The sequence below is a fragment of the Lepidothrix coronata genome, unplaced genomic scaffold, assembly GCF_001604755.1.
Source record: "Lepidothrix coronata isolate B3197 unplaced genomic scaffold, Lepidothrix_coronata-1.0 Scaffold141, whole genome shotgun sequence".
NCBI lineage: Eukaryota > Metazoa > Chordata > Aves > Passeriformes > Pipridae > Lepidothrix > Lepidothrix coronata.
The window spans coordinates 447,091-467,758 of record NW_016690321.1 but is presented as its reverse complement, the minus strand read 5'-3'; the positions used below and the strand labels follow the sequence as shown (position 1 = coordinate 467,758).

At 43.2% G+C, this 20,668-nt stretch overlaps 1 protein-coding gene across 5 annotated transcripts in view; it reads left to right on the top strand.

Moving 5' to 3' along the window:
* Positions 1 to 20,668, top strand: part of GRIN2B (glutamate ionotropic receptor NMDA type subunit 2B) — a 212,276-nt gene that overhangs the window by 84,685 nt on the left and 106,923 nt on the right. For all 5 annotated transcript variants that reach the window (XM_017827682.1, XM_017827683.1, XM_017827681.1 and 2 more), the window contains one exon: positions 4,683 to 5,281. In XM_017827682.1, the coding sequence (XP_017683171.1) occupies positions 4,683 to 5,281 (599 nt within the window). The remainder of the gene's footprint in view (positions 1 to 4,682; positions 5,282 to 20,668) is intronic.

The following is a 20,668-nucleotide window of genomic DNA, read 5'->3' as shown; positions in this document are numbered from 1 at the left end:
GGAAATAGTGGCTCTTGGGCATTTTTCTTAGTTTGCTTTTTGTCCCCCAAAAAGGCAGTGACTGAGATTCCTATCCAGCTCTATCAGCAATTCTCCTAATTTATTATGAGAGGGACACGTTCTTCTACACTGTTGTCTGTCCTTCCTTCCTCACCCCTCTCTGAGTGCTGAGTTGGTTAGGGAATGAAGAACATTTGGCTAGCCCAAGTATTGGGGTGATTAAGTGCCAAAAGACATCTTGGCAAGCCAAAAGCCGGACTGGCTTGCATCTCCTTAATGCTCTCATTTTGAATAGAAGTTGCCTCCTCTTGCTGCTTCTATAATAAAAATGCCAACAGTTGCTCAAGAGCAATTATTACATGCACAGCTAAGTGGTCTCTGCTGTTTGATTTAAGGAGGGGGGCTTACATTTCTCAGTGGAGCAGAATTGTTTAGCTGGGTTGTGATAAAACTATCTATTTGCTGTATTGATTTTTGATGTTCTGGTACACTCTGATTAGTAAGGAGCTCTGAATTTTCTTCTGAGTCTTTGGGGCAGAATTCCCTTCAACGGTTAGGCAGGGCACTCATGTGGAATGAACTGTCAGCAGGCATTTTAGCTTGGCCCTGTTTAAATCATGGGTAGGGCATTACCTCCTGCACCTAGCTATCATGCCTACTAACTCCTGACTGTGTGTATGCATACTTGAAATACTAGTGGATTTACCATCTTGCATCCCCTATTTGTCACTGAGGAAAGCACCTGGTACTTTTTCAGACAAGAATTCAAGATGGAGCAGATGGTTATGGAGCAGATCATCCTAAGTGCAATCACACAGCATCTACAGGATGGACAAGGGATCAGACCCAGCCAGCAAGGGTTTAGGAGGGGCAGGTCCTGTCTGAGCAATGTGATCTCCTTTTATGATCAGGTGACCCACCTGGTGGATGAAGGGAAGGCTGTGGATGTGTCTACCTGGACTTCAGCAAAGCCTTTGCCACTGTCTCCCATAGCATACTCCTGGAAAAGCTGCAGCCCACGGCTTGGACAGGGGCACCCTGTGCTGGGTTAGGAACTGGCTGAAGGGCCAGGCCCAGAGAGTGGTGGTGAACAGTGCTGCAAACAGTTGGTGGCTGGTCACTAGTGGTGTCCCCCAGGGATCAGTGTTGGGCCCAGTTCTATTTAATATCTTTATTGATGATTTAGATAGGGGGATTGTCTCCACCATCAGCAAATTTGCAGATGACACTAAACTGGGGGGGAGTGTCAATCAGCTGGAAGGCAGGAGGGCTCTGCAGAGGGACCTGGACAGGCTGGAGAGCTGGGCTGATTTCAACGGGATGAGGTTCAACAAGGCCGAGTGCAGGGTCCTGCACTTTGGCCACAACAACCCCCTGCAGTGCTACAGGCTGGGGACAGAGTGGCTGGAGAGCAGCCAGACAGAGAGGGGCCTGGGAGTTTGGATTGACAAGAAGCTGAACATGAGCCAGCAGTGTGCCCGGGTGGCCAAGAAGGCCAGTGGCATCCTGGCCTGTATCAGGAACAGTGTGGCCAACGGGTCGAGGGAAGTGATTCTTCCCCTGTACTCGGTGCTGGTGAGGCCGCACATGGAGTACTGTGTCCAGTTCTGGGCCCCTCAGTTCAGGAAGGATATTGAGGTCCTGGAGCAGGTCCAGAGGAGAGCAACAAGGCTGGTGAAGGGACTGGAGCACAAGTCCTATGAGGAGAGGCTGAGAGAACTGGGGTTGTTCAGCCTGGAGAAGAGGAGGCTCATCACTCTCTACAACTCCCTGAAAGGAGGTTGTAGCCAGGTGGGGTTTGGTCTCTTCTTCCAGGCAACTATCAGCAAGACAAGACGGCATGATCTTAAGCTGTGCCAGGGGAGGTTTAGGTTAGATATTAGGAAGAAATTCTTTACAGAAAGGGTAATCAGGCATTGGAATGGGCTGCCCAGGGAAGTGGTGGATTCTCTGTCCCTGGAGGTTTTTAAAAAGAGACTGGATGTGGCACTTAGTGCCATGGTCTAGTAACCACAGTGGTGTTGGATCAAGGGTTGGACTTGATGATCTCGGAGGTCCCTTCCAACCCAGCTGATTCTATGATTCTATGCTGTGTTGTCAAATGTTCCTGTAATTCAATAGCCAGGCCCTTCAGATCTTAGACTCTCTGCTAGACGTGGTGGAAATCTGCAGTCAATTCAGAGGCTCTTATGTATAAGTATAGAAAAGCTCTTGTTGAACTTAATATAAAAATAAACACTAGTCATGAGTGTAGCTGTCTTGCCTTTTCATGCTACAGTAAGGCTGAGCCTTCACACTAGCATTCAGTTTGCTACAAGTGGCTTTCAAAGGCACTGTGCAATGAAGGGTATTGAAGATGCTTGTTCAGGCTTTCTTCAAATTCTGGCAGATGCCATGAGAATAGTTTGATTTTTCCTCTGTCTTTCCTAATTTTCTGCATAAGATCCAAAGATATAAAGTATCTTTTTATTAGAAGAGTAGGTTCTTTTCGTGAGCAGAGTTCTGAGAGAAGGTGAATTCCAGTGATAGAAAGTATGATCCATTTTCCATGTGTTGAGAGGCTCCAGTTGCTGCTCCTGTTGTTTTTGGTTTTGGTTTTTTTTTAACTTTTCTCTAATTTGTTGCTGCCTTCTTTTCCTTTTTCTTTTTGCATATGTTTATTTTTCCACTAAGCAAAGAGCAGCCCTAAGAGAACTTCCACATGTGGGTGGTAAGCTGTATGGAGAAAGTGAACAGTTTAATTACCAAATCTCTTAAGAAATGCATGGGGATCTGGCAGCAAGGACTTTCGTATAGGATGTGACCCATAGGGAGTTCAGGAAAGAGAAACAGCTTAAGGCTGAGTGCAGACCTTTTTTTGTTTTGTTTTTCTGGAGTTGCTGATCTATGGCATACTTGGTCAATATAGAAAATGGCGATAGGTAATCAAAATCATGACTAAAGGATGAATGGATGATTGATTAACTGGCATCCCTGCTGGAAAACAGCTTTACCTGGCAGGCTGTGGGAAACTTAATTTGGTAGAGAGCTGTTCTAAATGTGACAGTCTTGAGGTAATGTCTTGAGGCACAGTGAGTTTTCCCAGGTCTGAAACTCTGGAGCACCTTCTTTTGTATCTCTGGTCCAGTTTTCAAGGCTTTTTAAGAGAAGGTGGGGCTGTTCATTCTTAAAGGTGGTGATTGGATTTTGAGTTCTTTCTTGTAATGGGAATCTCTACATAGAGACATAACATTTAATTCTGCTTTTTTTTTTTTTGTTGGGCTTTTTGTTTGTTTGTTTGTTTGGTGATCTAATCCAACTACAGAAATCAGCAGGAGTTTGCAGTTGATTTTAAAAGATAGAAGATAAATCCATAAGAGAGCATATTGGCAAATGCTTTTTTCCATTCCTTTCCATCATGAATTGGGAAAAGTAAGGATTTCATTTTACTGGATCTGTCACAAATTGTAAACCTGGTATTCTTGTGAAATCCCAGGACAAAAAGGGTTTACACTTTGCCATTGGAGAGCTGAGATCCATACAGAACTCCCTCGGAGTCTTGGAGGTTGTGAAATGGTACAAGTTCTGAGTTTTGTAAAGATGAACTTAGTATGGTAGAAAGATATGAAAGCAATACCAAGAGAAATATTGAGCTGACTTTTCTCTAAAACGTGGTATAAACAAAACTCGTGACAGTTGAGAAATCTTTTTTTAAATTTTAGTGTATTTTATGTTATTCTGAGACTGAGCCTCCACAGTTGTAGAACTCTGTGCTGCTGCTTGATTTAAGAGGAGCTTGCAGTAGGGGTTGTCAGAGCTATTTGTGTCCAATGATTTTGCCTACTTTCATTGTACTTTGGTCTGGTGTCATGGGGTGTATGTCGATAGGTCTTGGTCCGTGAAGAAAAGAAGACACACACACACAACAGGGTGATGAGACAAAGGGATGTCTGCTGTTTCAGAGAAGCAGCAGCTTTTATTCAGTTCGCTCGGTTCTACTTTCCCACACACACAATATAAACATATTCTTGCAAAATCACCCAGGAACGTAACACCTGCACACAGTCAAACAGCTTCGCCCTTGTACTCCTTAAAACTCAAGGCTGTGTCCATGGGAACATCCAATTAGCCTTACTGTTCTCGTGGGAAAAGGCCTAACTCTCTGTAATATTTTAAACAGCTCCACGGATTTCGTGGAGCTGCCACTTCTCCCCACAGTCTGGATACTCAAACTAGAGTGACTGTCCCATACTAAATCGGTATCAAAGCTGCTGTGTATCCTGTTTATACTACATATAAGATTATGATAATCCTGGGATTAAAGCTTTTAATTTCTGCAGTCATGGAATATTTTGTACATATTCTCTTTTTCTGTCCTGACTCGTGTACCACTTGTTCTCTGTCTGTTAGAATCAGGCCTAACATTTGAAACCTTTAAGTAATTTTGGCAACCTGCCTTTAAAAATAAAGTAAAGACAGCTGGTCATAAAAAGGATTTTACTTCCTTCTCACTTGCTTCACTTAAATTTTAAATTTTAAAAAGTTAAAAATCCTTAAGCTCTCGCCAAGATTTGAAGTGTAAGATTCTGACTGTGTGCCTCCCCCTCCATACTCAATGGGTTGACTAGGAATGCTGTTTATTTCCTTTGACCTATTCTTGTTTTCTTTTCCTCTCTCTTCCTCTCTTTGACTTCCTATTCTAGGATGAGTCATCCATGTTCTTCCAGTTTGGCCCATCAATAGAACAGCAAGCTTCTGTCATGCTCAACATCATGGAAGAATACGACTGGTACATCTTCTCCATTGTCACTACTTACTTCCCCGGTTACCAGGACTTTGTGAACAAGATCCGCAGTACCATTGAGCATAGCTTTGTGGGTTGGGAACTGGAGGAGGTCCTCCTGTTGGACATGTCCCTGGACGATGGGGACTCAAAGATCCAGAACCAGCTCAAGAAGCTTCAAAGCCCTGTTATCCTCCTCTACTGCACAAAAGAAGAGGCCACCTACATTTTTGAGGTGGCCAACTCTGTGGGTCTGACAGGCTATGGTTACACGTGGATCGTGCCCAGCCTGGTGGCAGGGGATACAGACACTGTGCCATCTGAGTTTCCCACCGGGCTCATCTCTGTCTCATATGATGAATGGGACTACGGTCTTCCTGCCAGAGTAAGGGATGGAATAGCCATAATCACCACGGCTGCTTCTGATATGCTGTCTGAACACAGCTTCATCCCTGAGCCCAAGAGCAGCTGTTACAACACCCAGGAGAAAAGGATTTACCAGTCCAACATGCTCAACAGGTAAGGGAAAGAGCTAGCCCAGCCTTACAAAAGAGGGGTCAGAGACAACCTCTGATACCAGAATATTTTTACTAGGGCATGTGGTGCTTTGGGGCAGCAGGTGGTCTTGGCCAGAATGTGGGCAAAGGGAGGTGAGCTGATGGTGGGATCTATGTTGCTGTCTGTCATAAGTGCCAGTATTGTCACCTTCTTAGAAAGCCTCCATACAGCACAGAGGGCAAGTCAGCATGAAGAAAAGGAATATAAAGGCATAGTGCAAAAATTTGAGTGTGCCCCTTGATGCACAAATTTTTGCTTTCATAACAGCACTGAACTTCTTGGAGTGCCTTTGCACAAATGCAACTCTCAGGTGAGTTCTTGCTGCAAATAGTGGAAATGTTTATGTTGAAATCTAGAAGGCACAAGGTTCTGTTCCAGGCACTAACAGTATGTGAACAGATGTCCTTTATAAGTGATGGGTTTGTAACCTACTGGGAATAGTGTCATGGCACCTGTTGTCTGAAGACTAAATGTCCTTCTGCTGTCCATTAGCCCTGAATTACAGGCGAGAAGGAAGTACAAACAGAAGTGGAGAACTAGAACCGCCAAAAATGAGTCATCACCTCTGCTCAGTTCCTGCTTTATACTAAGAGTCTTTAAACACCTTGGGCATCTTAAGGATCCAGTTTACCTTAGAGGAGGACTTGTGCTACCACCCTGCTGCTTGGCACCTTGTTGGCCATTGTCTACTGGGTGTTTTGGGTCCCATTCTCCTTTGTGTACATTATGCAGTATGTTGATTAGTACAGGAAGTTCTTCAAGATTGAAAATTAAATTAAAAATAGGGAAAACCTGTTTCAATAAACATCTTTTGATCCAAATTAAGATTTTCTTAAGAAACAGTGCTAAGATGTCTATTTAAGGACATAGACGAAGCCTGCAGTGGAACAACCTCTAGAACAGCATTCTGATGACTAGATTTTCCTTTTTATCTCAGCTGGAATTTTAGCATGTAGCAAAGCAACACAGATAATTAGATATGGAATCTGCAATTGTCCAGATGTCCCCTGACCTGCTCAGCTGTCATTCTGCAATGTTTTACATATAAAGTCCTTGGACATGTTGGACCCTTTGTGGTAGGACTAGGGCAATCCAGGCAGTAGCCATAAGGCCACACAGAACTCAGCGTCTTTGTTCATTTGTCATGTTGAATCAGTGGAAATGTGATGGATTGGTCTGTGTGCTGTGACCCCTTGCTGTCAACTGTACTAGGCAGATAGAGGAACTGGTGGACGAGGAAGCAAATTTTGCTTTGCCTGAAAACTGGGAACTGAAAGATAACTCTATTCTTTGACCCATTATATTATCCATATTACTATTTGTTCATTGTCTCTTTGATCCACTGGCATATACGAGGTCTTATTGCCTTTACTTCCTATTCCCCGTGCTGTCTTTTTGCTGTCTGCAAGCCTTGGAACCACCTAAGTTGCCCAAAGCTTTTATGAGTTTCCTTCCTAGGCTTAGAAGTAAGTTTTTTTTTCTGCTGCTCAAGTCATGACTGGAATGATTAAGCAGGGAAAATATATTTAATATATACAAAGTTATGAGAAGTAACATCAAGGCAGGCTGTTGTTCTACCTTTCCAAATGAAGAGGGGTTTGGGGGGAAGCTCTATTGTGTCTTTTCAGCAGTTATCTAGAAAACAAGACATTCCCTGCTATGTTATGCAGCGTTCTGCAGAGACCTTCTGCTAATTAGTTTTGTTGACACTCTATTAGCCTGTGCATAACATCATACCCATACAGCTATGCTGCTTCAAGGGCCCAGCGTAATCTCTCTGCATAGCACCTTTTGCATTGTATAGAAGTTGTTAGCTCAGAAACTCTTGAGTCTAGATATGACAGTACTGTTGTGCAGTGTAGATATGCCCTGAAGCCTGGGCACACCACATGAAAGCAGTTCATGTCACTTTTGAAGATACTAGCTTTCTTCTCACCTTCATGGCCCAAATCATGCTGTTTCTTCTCCCTTGTCTGCTTTGGGTACAGCATTCACAAGAATGAGTGCAAATATGTGTAAATATACCCAACTTAGTTTGGGTACCAGCATCAGACTAGCTGAGAAGCAGAGTCAATTAGTCCATGCCAAGCTCTGTTCTGCCACTGTGTAGATTGCTGCAGGCACTTGGGCTAACTCAGAGATAATTACACTGTTTTCCAGTTGCTTGTGACCACAGTGCAAATATTTACATTGCCTCCCATGTGCAGGGGTTCTGGCCCCCCCCCCACTTGCCCATGTTTCCACCCTCTCTGTATTTCTGAGTGAGATGGTTAAAAAGTTTGACTTTAGTGATAGGGTGCTTAATGTTTTTATTTAAATCAAATTACTTTCAGGTACCTTTTGAAGTTTAAAATCTAGCAGTGTCTGAAATAAGCCATAGATTTTACAAATCCAAGGGGTCATTAGAAATCTAATGGCTTCAAGCTCAGCCTCACAGTCGAGTCTGGGCAGGTGGAGAGGTAGAGGAGAAGCACAAGATGTGGAAAGAGGCAGACGTGAATATGTGAGTTCATTGTACTGAACCAAAACCCGTAGAGATTAAAGGATGTAATCTGTGTTCATACCTTCAAGTAACCATTGAACATGCTGGAATTTACTAAGTGCTAAGCTTTAAACCTCTCCTGATATGCTTTGTCTATCTGAGGTCTTTAAATTTCTCCTGAAATGCTTTGTCTGTCTGGGGTATTACAGATTCTACAGACCCAGCTGCTTCATACTTTCCCTAACCCCTTCTGCCCACTAAGATCCCACAGCACTTGTGCATTGTGCATACCAGGCAGCAGCAATACCTGCATGTCTGGAACATGTTTTGGCTCACTTTGGACAGGACCGAGGGTTCTGGAGAGCTAATTTTAGTCTTGCTCTGGACCCAGCAATACTATATTCAGCCATCTGCAACTTACAGTTCCCTCTCTGCATGCCTACAAAGAATAGAGAAATGCATGGCACCTTGGGCTTGATGTCTGTGGAGTGTATATGTATGTGACCTCAGATAATGCGTCACCATGTAGCTAGTGTTTCAGAAACTCTTGAAGCTAATCCAAAGCAGTTCAATTTGCTTCAAATCCATAGCTGGGGAGGCAGTGCGATAAAAGGTTTTCCCATTTTATTCTTTGGAGAGTAAGACAACCAACTAAAAAATGCGTACTTTAGTTCAGCTGGGGCGCCTTATACACTAAGACTGTGAATTAGTAGTTTCCCAAGATCTGCCTTTGAACTTTGTCCATTTATTACTTTTTTTCTCCTCTTTCTGAGGGAGCAGTAGTTCTGAATGCAGCTAGAATCAAATGGTCTTTCTCAACATGGTGTTGGTCATTGATCTGGGTATATAATGGAGTAAGGAGAAGATGAACTGAGTGTTACTCAGATTCTTCATATCTATCTTCCTTCTTACACTGACACTTGTTCATTTTTGCAAGAACTTGTGCAAAGTTTTGTTTGAAGTATGGCTGCAAGTACAAAAAGAAACAAGACTGACTGTTATCTAAATGCCATTTCTTGACAATGTAGGTGTTTGGTCTGCATCGTATCACTAATGGTCTCACAGCAACTGTTTCTTGTCTGTCTTGAAACTGGTTCTCTTTTGTGTTAGACTGGAACTGCAGAAGTAGGATCACGACCATTGAATATTGCGGATTTTGTCCAGTAAATGAACATGCTGACGAGGTAACTCCACTAAAGAGTAGTAAAATCATACTTTGAGAAAGGTTTGTTCTACAAGATTTGTTATTTTTCTTTTTGAATGATTCTTGAGGAATTTTTCCTCTAGTGACGGATTTATCTCAATTTATTCTGATAACAGGCTTAGGTGGTGATTTAGAGTCCAAATATCCAAATGCTGTTTCCCAGTTCAATTACAGTCTTTAATTCTTTGTTTTGTTTGTAATAATTATCTATTCATATATTCCTTCATTGTCCCAGGAAGAAATCTGGTCTGAATATTCCAGTCTACCAAGTTTATAGTTATCTCAATATCTGGTCTTTTTTTTGGGCACCCAGCAAAACACTGTGTGCTCTTCTCTTTTCTATTGGATCACAAAGGTTGGGAAGGAGTTTCTAACAGGGTTTTCCTCTGGAGAAATACTCAGATGAGGAGTTCTTACTTCTTGACCCTTCCTAGGAGAGTTGCTAGGCTCCTAGGCATCCTGCAAAGCTCATCTTTCCTCCCTTCACCATGGCTGCTGAGGAGTGAGTGGGCAGAGGTGGATGTGTTTATAGGCAGCCTTCTGCTTATTTCGTTATTTTAATTGATGGAACAGATTTTCTTGAGCTCTGGATTGGTGCTTTTCATTACATTTTAGAAATGGGAAGAAGTAACTAAATGACAGGAGCGTTCTTGGGAGTGGAATTCAGAGATGAGTCATGAGAAAAGAATATAATTTTTGGCACATATTTGAGGAATAGAAGCTCAGCTGTTTTGTATGGATATTCACAGTCATTGGGCTACATAAGCTGTGTTTTTATTATAGCCTTCAATGAGACCTTGGTTCTTCCTACTGGTTGTCATGGCTGCTTGTGAATGCTGGGCCATAACTACTAGTTTGTTGTTGTAGGGTTACTAATGAGTTCTCCACTGATTGGCTTTAATAGTCTCTCATTTAACACCAGGCTGCACACACAAGATTTCATTTTAATAAAAAGTGCAGTGGAGCATTTGCTTTGGAATTAAAATACAAATGTGGAATTATACCAGCTTTGCAAAGAAATACTTTTAGAGGGGAACAAAGTTAGTTCAATTCTGTACCTCAGATTCCTCAAATATGAAAACAGCTGGCAAGCTAGCTCAGTGCATTGTTTGGACATGATACTTCCACTTTGGGGGAAATAACTTTCACCTGAAAAGATGCCAAACAGTTAGGAAATGCAAAAGAGCCTTTGATGAGTGGTTGGAAACTGTTTTCCCTGGAACAACCAGGGCAAACTCTCTTCTCACATGGCCACAATCCCCTAACAGAAACTAGGAGTTGCCGGGGCTTAGATAGCTGAACAGTGAGTCATGAGCAGAGAAAGTTCTTGCAATAGATTTGTACAAATAAATTGCTTCCCTGGACACTCAAAACCATAGAGGCCATACAAATCCGTGAAAAAGGTGCAGTGCCCCTTCAGGGTACTGTGTCACCCTGATAACCGTCAGCAGCACCATGCCCATAGCATCTTGGATCTGCTTTCCCCAGGTTAGTTCCAAGGACAATGCCCAGGCAACACCTTTCCTTGTTGTCCCGGCCTTTCCCAACCCACCCTCCTGCCTTCTCTTCTCGTGGAAGCCATTGCCTTCCACGTCAGACACATCATATGTCATTCGCAGGTACTGCCATGGAGCCACTCTGTTTTGTCTCCTAGTTGAGTGAATCATACACCACACAGTGCAGCAAGGGAGTTGAGAGCAGGAATGGAGAATGGACCATTTCTGTTGCACTTTCTCCATTTGTAGACTGTCGAGTTAACCTCATGCTAAGAGACAGGAGCACTGGCCTGCACTGAGGTCTTAGTTTGGCAGGGCTACATTTACCTCCTTGGCAGCTGGCTGAGAAACCCTGCTCCAGCCCTTGAACCCAGCAGTGCTCCAGTGGTGAGAGGCACAGTGCTGGGACTTGCTTCTTAACACCGGGAGGAGGTGAGAGAATGTATAAATGGCATATTCCCACCGATGCAGAAATTGCCCTTTTCAGAGACTTGGAGGGTGAGGGAGCATATGTAACTTTGACCTTTTGGAGCCTTTAAGCCAATGTCTTGTTAGCAGCTTATTATGTTCCTGCTGGTTGGTGTGTCCTGCTGCCATCAAGCTGGTGCAGGCTAGCAGCACGTGGTGTGAGCGCTGCTGACAGATTAGAGATCCCTGCTGCTGAAATCTACTTGTTCCTGTCACTGCTCCAGCAGCAGCTGGAGGCCAGGGCTGGCCCAGGCCTCCGTCCTCTGTCAGGGTCTCTCTGCCTCCCTGCATCCCTTATTGTACATCACCTCAGTCTCTGTTCTCGCATACTGTCATCATTTTCTTTTTTTTCTGTCCCCACCTTGCATCTCCTGTTGCATTTCATTTGCCCTGCATGCATTGCTCGTGTTCCTGGTGGTTCAGTGCTGGGTTTGTTGCCCTGGGGCTACTGGTTGTACATGATGTCTGCCCAGGAGGTGAACAGTGGGTGGGGGCAACAGTTATCTATGTGCCACCACATATGAGGCAGCATTGGCTTCCTCTGACTCCTTTTTTTTTCTGTCGCTGGAGGGGGATGCTCAGGGCAGTTTGTAACATGCTCTTTAGCCAAACCTCACCCATACAGGTCAGTTGCTAAGGATGCCTGTTGCAGAAGGGCACAGTCTGTGGCTGGCTGTCATCCTTGCTTTGTGCAGCTCCTAAGCAGTGCGTCTTGGGCAGTGGGAAGCACTGCTGTCTTGCTGGGGAAGATCTAACATCAAATCAGCTCCATATGCTGGTAGGGTATTGGATATCCCTGGCTTCTCAGTGGGAATATATGATGGTGGCACAGCAAAAACGTTTGTTCCTCAGCAGGCACCACAGGATACCTTACTCCTGCATAGCAGGACTTTGTCAGAGGGGAAGAGGAGGCACTTGCTCTGTGTGGATAGCTGGATTTTTCATCTTCTTTGCAATTAAAATGGAATAGGAGGGTTCAAGTGAAGAGATGGGTTTTTGGCAAGGGTTACCTTTTGATTAAAGGACATACTCTTTCATAAAGGCCTCCAAAATCCACCAGCTGGGAATGAATTTTGGCATGCGCCATCAGTTTCCAGATGGGAAAATGTCCATGTTGTGCTTCCAGCCCTCTGAGACATCTCCTGCTCTGAAGCCAAGTCCAATTAGTGCTAATACCGTGGTAACTTTGCTTGCTGGTGACAATATGTTTTAATGTGTGCGTTCAGACTCTCCACTTTTCATGGAAAGTGAATCAAAATCCTCCCTTTGTGGTGGAGCTGTGAAACTACAAACCCAGTTCTGGCTACTGTTTAGCATCAGCTATAGCAGCATCCTGCCCCTATCACAAAATGCAGTCAGGGTCCTGTGGGCTTTAAAGCGCCTCAGGGAATTTGAAATCCTGCATTAGCAGAGCGGTAGAGGGAAAGTGAGAAATAGCCTCTTTACTTCAGGGACTGGCTTGATGGGGCCGTGGATATTTTCTGGCTTGCACACCTGCACACTGATGGCTGGCCATATATGGTTTCATCTCTGGAGCCTGTCAGGAACATGTGCATTTTTTTTTAACTTCCTGATAGAAACGTAGTTGCTTTTTTTTTTTTTCTTTTTCCTCCCCTCAGACTTAATGTTCTTACTATCTTTCAAGTTTTTAAAAATAGGAACTGCTGCGTTGCTATGGCTCCCTGTGCAACTCCAGAGCAGCTTTTTCTTCTCTTTGATGCAATTTGGGTTCACGATGTGGTTTGACAAGACACCAGCGCAGCTCGCCGCCTAGCGGCTCCCTCCCAGGGGGTGGGGGGGCTGCGACGGAAAATGTGGATCTGCATATCTGTGGGGCAGCTGAATACTTATCTTGAAGCAACCCAACCAAATTTTACACCCGTTAACAGGTTTTGAATACCTGTTCCCTGTGCAGAATCCAAACCTCCCTCTGCAGTGCAGAGACCTCTCCATTGGCCTATTTTCAAGTATCAATAATTTTTAAAGTACATTTTGCTTCACTTTGGAAATTTTATTTTTGTTCTCAGTCCAAAGGTGAGCATTTTTTGAAAAATCTCAGCAAAAGAATCCCTGTTCATCCAATTTTGAGTTATGAGAGTGTGAAATGAATGCATTTGTTCTGCTTTCAAATAATTATCCAGCAGAGGGGTTTCTGTTGGTGTGGATAAATAACTCAAAGCTAGCTTCACTTCAAACTTCAGAAATTGGTTTGCAGTGTTAGACAAGGGATTCCTGTTTTGCTAAGGTTAAAAAATGTGGTTTTGAATTGAATATAAACATTTGAAGGTGATGTATGTTACCTTAGCGTAATTTTTTTTCTATTGTACATTCACTGTGCACTATATTTCTTGAAGTATTTGAATGAAATATAATCTAGAAATGTGGTATTTAAAATGCCTGAATGTGAGCGAAATAATAACAAAGAAAATAGAAATGGCAGGGACCTGTCAGCTTGTTCAGTACACACTGCTCTATCATTTCTGCAGCATGTTCTCTCCTGATTTAAGTAATAAAAATGTCCCTACTCAAGCCTGCAAGCACCTTAATATAAAATGAATATTAAAATCTAACCATAGTGCCCTTGAAATGATCAATCAGACTGAATGCTGCCAGCCATCTTCATACAAAGAAAGCTCTTTTCCAGCCCTGTGGAGAGATTTCTGAGCTTGTTATATCACACCAGTCAGGTTATATCACACCAAACCCACTTGATTGAGCAAAGGTGGTAAGGTGATTAGAGCTCCCCTTTGCAGTAGTGTATCATGAGAAATGCTTGAAAAACAAATTTGGTGAACTTAATGTTGGTCTTTGTTAAGGACCTGGAGAGACAGCAGATAAATCATATGAAGAGTTCACCTACTTGATGGTGTGGTCAGGGCGGAAGAGAGCTGCCACAGTGGACTGAAAACCCGTGAATCTCTGCAGCCCAACAGTAGATAAAAATGCACAAATGCTGACTTGACACTGACTTTTTCTCTAGTTTTTGAAGCTGTATTAAAATGGGATGGAAATGAGTTTTCAGTGTCTTGCCCAGCGTTCTTCCCTGTATTATTAGTGTCACAAATGAAATAATTTTTCAGCAAGATGGCTACCTCCAGTAGCAGTGTTAGCATCTTACATATATTTATGACAGGCTGTAGTATCTTTTATCTGCAGTTCCAAAGTACTTTACAAAGTAGAAAGGGATGGCTTAATTCACCACAAAAATTCAGCCATCTCTGGGGTGAAATAGAGCAAATATTTAACAGCACATAGTATGAAGCGGAGATGAATACTGCACCTCACTGGAGCTGCATGAGGAATTTCAGCTGGCAGAATGAATTTACAAGAGGTGAGGTTTTTGCCAAGACATTGGGGGTGTTTATTAAGTGCAAGATATTAGCAGCAGTGCCACACATGGCTCTTATGTGCCTGTGTGAAGTAGGCAGCCAGCAGTTCCAGAAGTGGTTTCAGGAAGGAGGTTAGCAGCTTTTCCAGTGTTCAGACTTCAGCAGCTAATGACATCGACTTTTGGTGACCTCCTATATCCCAAGACCATGACATGTTTTGGGCAGATTTATCTAGATTCTACAATGATTATCTTCTTATTTCCCCTGGAGACTGCCCTGGGCAGAGGGATATGTCCAGGGTGGCTGCTGTGTACCTGCCACTGGTTATAAACAAGTGATAACCAGAACTGGATGGGGAGCAAAAGGGTCAACTGCAATGAAGCTCCAGGATGATGCAGCTACGCAGGTAATAGATGCCATATCTAAAAGATGGTCTACCCCAAATGGTGTTTTTCATTGCTTTCTTCCCCTTTAAAATAATGCGTCTCTGACAGATTAAGCCCTGTGAGTGATATGAGGTACCTCAAACACAGATTGCTGCGAGAAATGCTTTCCACCCTCTTCTCAAAGGTGCTGATGCTGCTCTTCTGCATATGAGTGGTGATGTGTGGCATGGTGAGAGCTTATAAGAGCTGGTACTTAAGCCATGACGAAATGCTCTCCAGCATCACCAAGAGATTGTGAAGACTTTGAGGTGCAAAGTACACATGCTTACAGCCTCTGAATAAATCTGAGCATCTAGAAACTGTCCTTCAGTACGCCCAGTATGTATTCATGTCAAATAGATGTTCGGGGGGGGGAGCATGGCGTGGTGGGCTTTCCAGCATTTGACTTGCCCGGATCCAGGAGGTGCAGCAGAACCATATTTCAGGCTTCTTCATGCTCTGCTACCCTTGTCTCAGCTTCCTTTTCCTTCCCTTTCCTTGCAGGCATGTAGTTGAGATACAGGGGAGCTTTACTTGCAGATCTGTTTCGGTTTTAATGTAGCTTTAAGGTGGAGGAAGTCTTGCTTTTTGGCGATGTGAGAATACAAGTCAGATGAACCACAGAATTACAGAATGGTTTGGTTTGGAAGGGGACCTTGAAGATCATCTTGTTCCAAGCCCCCTGCCATGGGAAGGGACACTTTCAACTAGACCAGCTTGCTCAGAACTCCATTCAACCTGGCCTTGAACACTTACAGAGATGGGGCATCCATGACTTCCCTGGGCAACCTTTTCCAGTGTCTCATCACCCTCACAGTAAAGAAGTTTTTCCAAGTATCTAATCGAAACCTACTCTCTTTCAATTTGAACCCATTCCCCCCTGTCCTGTCACTGCATGCTCTTGTAAACAGTCTTGCCTCATCTTTCCTGTGAGTTCCTTTCAGGTACTGGAGGGCCACAGTTAGGTCACTCTAAAGCCTTCTCTTTTCCAGGCTGAACAATCCCAGTTCTTTCAGCTTTTCCTCATAGGAGAGGTGCTCCAACGAGTGCGTTGGAGGTGGTGCCAAGCCACAGTTTCTCTGGTGGCTGTAGAAAGATGCTAGTTCTGGAAAAGGCCCCAGATTGACTGTCTAGAGTGAGAAGTTTACTTAATTTACTGATTTGTATTTTTTTCTCCAAGCAGTTTTACATGGAAAGCTCAAGTTTGAATTGATGAAGGCACAAGCTTAGTAATGCTGTGAAATTGATTTGGAATAGTTTATTATAGATCCATGAAATTGCTTAACAAGAAAGTTTGGCAGAGTGAGGGAGCCACATGAGAAAAGCATGGTACTCCCAACAGTGGGTGGCACTGGAAGTACTGTGCAAGCCAGGGTATGTAGGTATTCAGGGTTATGATTAACCACAGGAGAGAGGAGAGCTGACCAAGTGAGAGGCATTCTCCACCTGCCATTGCAGATCAGGCTGGGTTGCAGTGTTGCCAGTTGCCACCCTTTTTGTCACCCAGTTCTGAATCCTCACAAAGCCTGCAGAAGGGTTCTGCCTGTTGGTGCTCAGCTGTGGCAGCCCAGAAACATTCATTGCACAATCAGTTGTCAGTGTGGAAGCAGGTACCCAGAGAAGGGCACTGACAGAAAGGCAGCAAAGGCGTGTGAGGATGTGGTGCAGGAGGAGAACTTGGTGAAATAAAAAGCATCACTGGACTTGGTTTTAGAGCACTCGCTGCGAAGGGTGTGCTGCTGGTTCTCTTAAGTGGGAGGGCTGTGGGTGGGACTGACTTTTATTCCTCTGTGTGGTGTGTAGCTTACCTTTTCAGATGTCACAGGTCAGAGGAAAAGTACCCAAAGCCAGACACTTGCGTAGATGCTGTGATCTTGGCTGTGGCTGTTCTACTGAAGTAGTATCCGGAGACTGTTACACCAGGGAATTCCTGCAGCCTCCTCTTGCTGCCTGAGAATTCAAGGGAAAGCAGCCATATAAGTTTGTTGCATTTGTGACAAAGGTTCATGCTGAAAGGTTTTTAAGCCTCAAAGAAGACGGCAGTCTGGTATCACCTTAGGAGCTGAATGACAAGCAGTCCTCGGTCCACTCCCCTCACCATTATAGAAGGAAGGAGATGTGGGGTTGGTCTGGGAGATAAATGGTGTTGTGCCTGTGGCTATTTACTTAATCATTACACCTGTAGGAGGGTGCTGCAGAAGGCAATGGGTCCTCAGCATTCAGAGTATTGAGGATGCTCTCAGTATTGCAGTGCTCTGGTGAGGTGCCAAGAAACTGGTTTGGTACCACCAGGGAGCTATGGAACAAGTTCTTCTCTAGTGGCACATGCTGGTGGAACTGTGAAAGACAGGGATGAACTGAGAGAGGTCTGCCTTATGAGAATGGTCCTCTGGTAACAGCTCACACCTTTACTGATGTAGACCCGTGCCAAAAAGCTTATTTTCCTAGTCAAGTCCTTATGTCCCTTGGTTTTCCTTCTTCAGGCCAGGAATAATTTTTTTTTTCCCTTTTGTCTTGTCAGCAGGCATGGGAGTGGTGGACTTGTTCTGGCCACTGGGTTCAAGAGAAAATTTGGAATATATTATTCTGCATTATTCAGAATATGTTCTGCAGTGCAGAAGGATGTAAATGGTGGGTAGTCAAATAGAGGAACAGAGGATTGAACAAGTGCTTCGATGTTCGAACTAACGATTTTTTTACTTCCTCCTCAACCCACTGATCCTAATGGGTTTCCCACTGTTTGCCTGAGAGAGCACTGAGAGGGGTTGGAAGTGGGATGCTTGTGAGCTTGCCAGATCAACAGTAGTCTTTGCTAATTGACATTTTCTCCTCTTTTTCAGCATAATTTTGGGGCAGTCTTGCAGGAGTACATTGTGCAAGGAGAGAACAGGAGGGTTGCAGGGGAGGCAATAACCCATAGGCAAAGCCTATTGCACCAGTGTATCCATGATTCCATGCTCATGGTGTTTCACATACAGCCAGGAAGGAATCCACGGCTCTTATTATCAGTCATGCCCTCCCTTGTATGTCTTTGTGTCCTTCCCTCACCCCCATCTTCTATCTTCTCATCCTTCCTTCAATAGGTGATTCTTTTATAGAGAAATATTAAATCTTAGCTTAAAACAGAAGAACCACCCCATTTTCCCCACCCCCTTTCTTTCCTCTCTTTTATCTTTTCTTCCCATGGAAGTGTTTGAAGTAGCACAAGTTCCTGAGAAAGGCATTTTTTTTTCTCCCTTTGTGCTTTGCCTCTGTGTCCCTTCTTCATTATATCTTCCCTTTGTTATTTTGTTCTGCCTGCCTCATCTCTCTGTTTTCTCCCCATCTCTCAACCCTTCTTCAAGGCTCTTTCTTCATTAATATGTTAATTTCTAACCCAAGAATGCTTCTTGTGGCTCACTGTTCACCAGGGAGAGCCAGAGGAGAGAGACAGGAGACAGAAAGAGAGGGAGAGAGGGAATAAGAAAAAGGAGTAAGTCAGTAACTTACAACAGGACAGGACAAGGGGTGTCAGCAAAGGAGAGTCTTGCACTGACTGGTGTCATGATGCCAGGTAGAAGAGGATTATCTACATTTTGGACTGGGTTGGTCTTTTTCTATTGTTTTGACACTCAACTTCTGAAGCTTATTATTAGTAGGAGAAAAAAAAAGTTCAAAATTAAAGAAGCCCTAAAATCTTTTTTTTTAAAAGTAGTTCCTTTTTGGCACTTTCCAAATTATTTTTCCCTCTGCATAGAATTTTTTCAAACATAGCCCCTACTCCCACCCTAATATGGTGCCTTTTTTTCATTTGATGCAAACGTGTTGCCTCCATGGTCTTTCCATAAGGCTTTGGGCACATTTTACAGGATGAACAAAACTATACCAGAAGTTCTCTGAAGGGAGTTTTCCCCCAGTAGAAGTTTTCGGAGTTTTTATCTTCTTCACATGAGAAGTAGGGAATGTTTCAGCCGCTGTCCAGCTAAAGAGATATGGATAAAGACTATAATACTATGTAAGTTATATAGCAGTGAAAATGTTAGGGGCTAGAGGGGCATGACAACTGCCATTAGAGATAGGTGTGATGAGTCAAAGTTTTCCTTTCTGCCTCCCACCAGTATAGTTACTGGGTGGAAGGCTGCAAAGAAAAAAGTGATGGAGACAAGTACCTCTGCAGCTTGAACCAGATTTGGGAAGGATGCAGAAAGCCAACATTATTGCAGTTTTGCCCTGAAATTAGGAAACCTCTAACTATTGTATTTGCAGCTTTATCGATAATGAAGCAAGACCTCTGTCTGTGCTTATAGTCGTAGGATTGTGATTGCCCAAGCAAATAATAACAGTGCAGCAATGAAAGACAGTGCAGGGGAGCTGGCAGGGTGGGTGTCTGGAGCAGTTCTGAGGAAGGACATGTGGTAAAGGAGGGAGGCAGGAAAAGACAGGCTGTAACACAGTTCCACAAAACCGGTATGAGCTGGAAGTAAAATAACCAGGGAGGAAAACTCAGGGGGACTGCTGCAATGTTCTGTGAAGTCCAAGGCCCCCAAGCCAAGAGCCTTTCATATATTACATACACACAACACACAACTGTGTCAGACGAATATTATTTAGGTTGCAAAGGCAAGCACTTCAAACAGAAGAAAATGCCAGAATTAAGGCTTCAGTCTATGCATTATAGAGCAGTGGTTTCAGGACTGTGTACTGTCTTTCAAGATGGGTGACATTTCCTGATGGAGCAGTGATTCAGTATTTTGTTTTCTTTGCCTTGTTTAATGTGTATCTTTAAACTTTGTATTGTGTCTGCTTTCACAGGCTGCTGAAAATAGACAATTGTTTTTCTCAAGGTGTTATCTGTGGCACACGTTAGGCCAGTATCTCAATACATCATGCAGTTCATGGATTTTCACCCTACTCCTGTGAGATGAGAGGACATAAGCTATTTTATGTAAATCCATTGTATAGGCGGGGAACTGAGGTGCAGCAAGATTAAGGTCAAAAATGTCTATTAATTTTTCATGGCCCATCTGAGACACCTAGAATCTCATTATTCAAAGTACTGATCATTACAGAATGCTCTCTGTGTTCAAAGCAAATTTCTCTTTGTCTTCAACTCAGCAATTCTTTGACTTGCCCCCTGCCAAGTCTTCCCTAGGACTGAGCACAATTTTTCATTGATATTTTATTAATGTAGAAATGGAGATTTTGTGACATACAAGTTATATGGGTTGTTTGTTTGTATCCTGTTTAATTGTTTGTTTTGCAGAAATTATCTTGAACCCAGGAGAAAAGCAAAACAGTCTCCAAACTGTTTCTCTTTTTTAATTTTAATTTGAATTATTTCTTTCAATATATTGGAGATGAAACATTGAATATCTTACTCAAATTAGTTTATAATTTCAATATGTGTCTTTCTTTTTGATTGAGAAAAGATGTTTGAAAATGTTCAGATTCAAAAGAAGATGGGCTGAATATATATATTTTCTTTCAACAAAGTCAAAATTTATACTTACTGATTTGCTAAAATTAGGCTCTCAATACAGTATTTATTTGTTTAGAATTGCCACCAGACCAAAAAAAAGAAGCCAGAGGGTTTGTCCAGCTTTTGTCGAGCATCCAGAGAACGAGGTGCGCAGATTTAGAGACTGCTTTAACGAATATGGTTTTAAGAGATTTTACTGATCTCTTCTCCCTGGTGTCTGGTCACAAGACACACATGAATGGTTCAAAGCTGTGCCAGAAGAGATTTAGACTGGATGTTAGGACGGATTTCTTCACTGAGAGGGTGGTCAAACACTGCAGCAGGCTTTCTGGAGAGGTGGTTAATGCTCCAACCCTGTCAGTGTTTAGGAGGCATTTGGACCAGATGATCATTGTAGGTCCCTTCCAACTGAAATTATTCTATTCTATTCTATTCTATTCTATTCTATTCTATTCTATTCTATTCTATTCTATTCTATTCTATTCT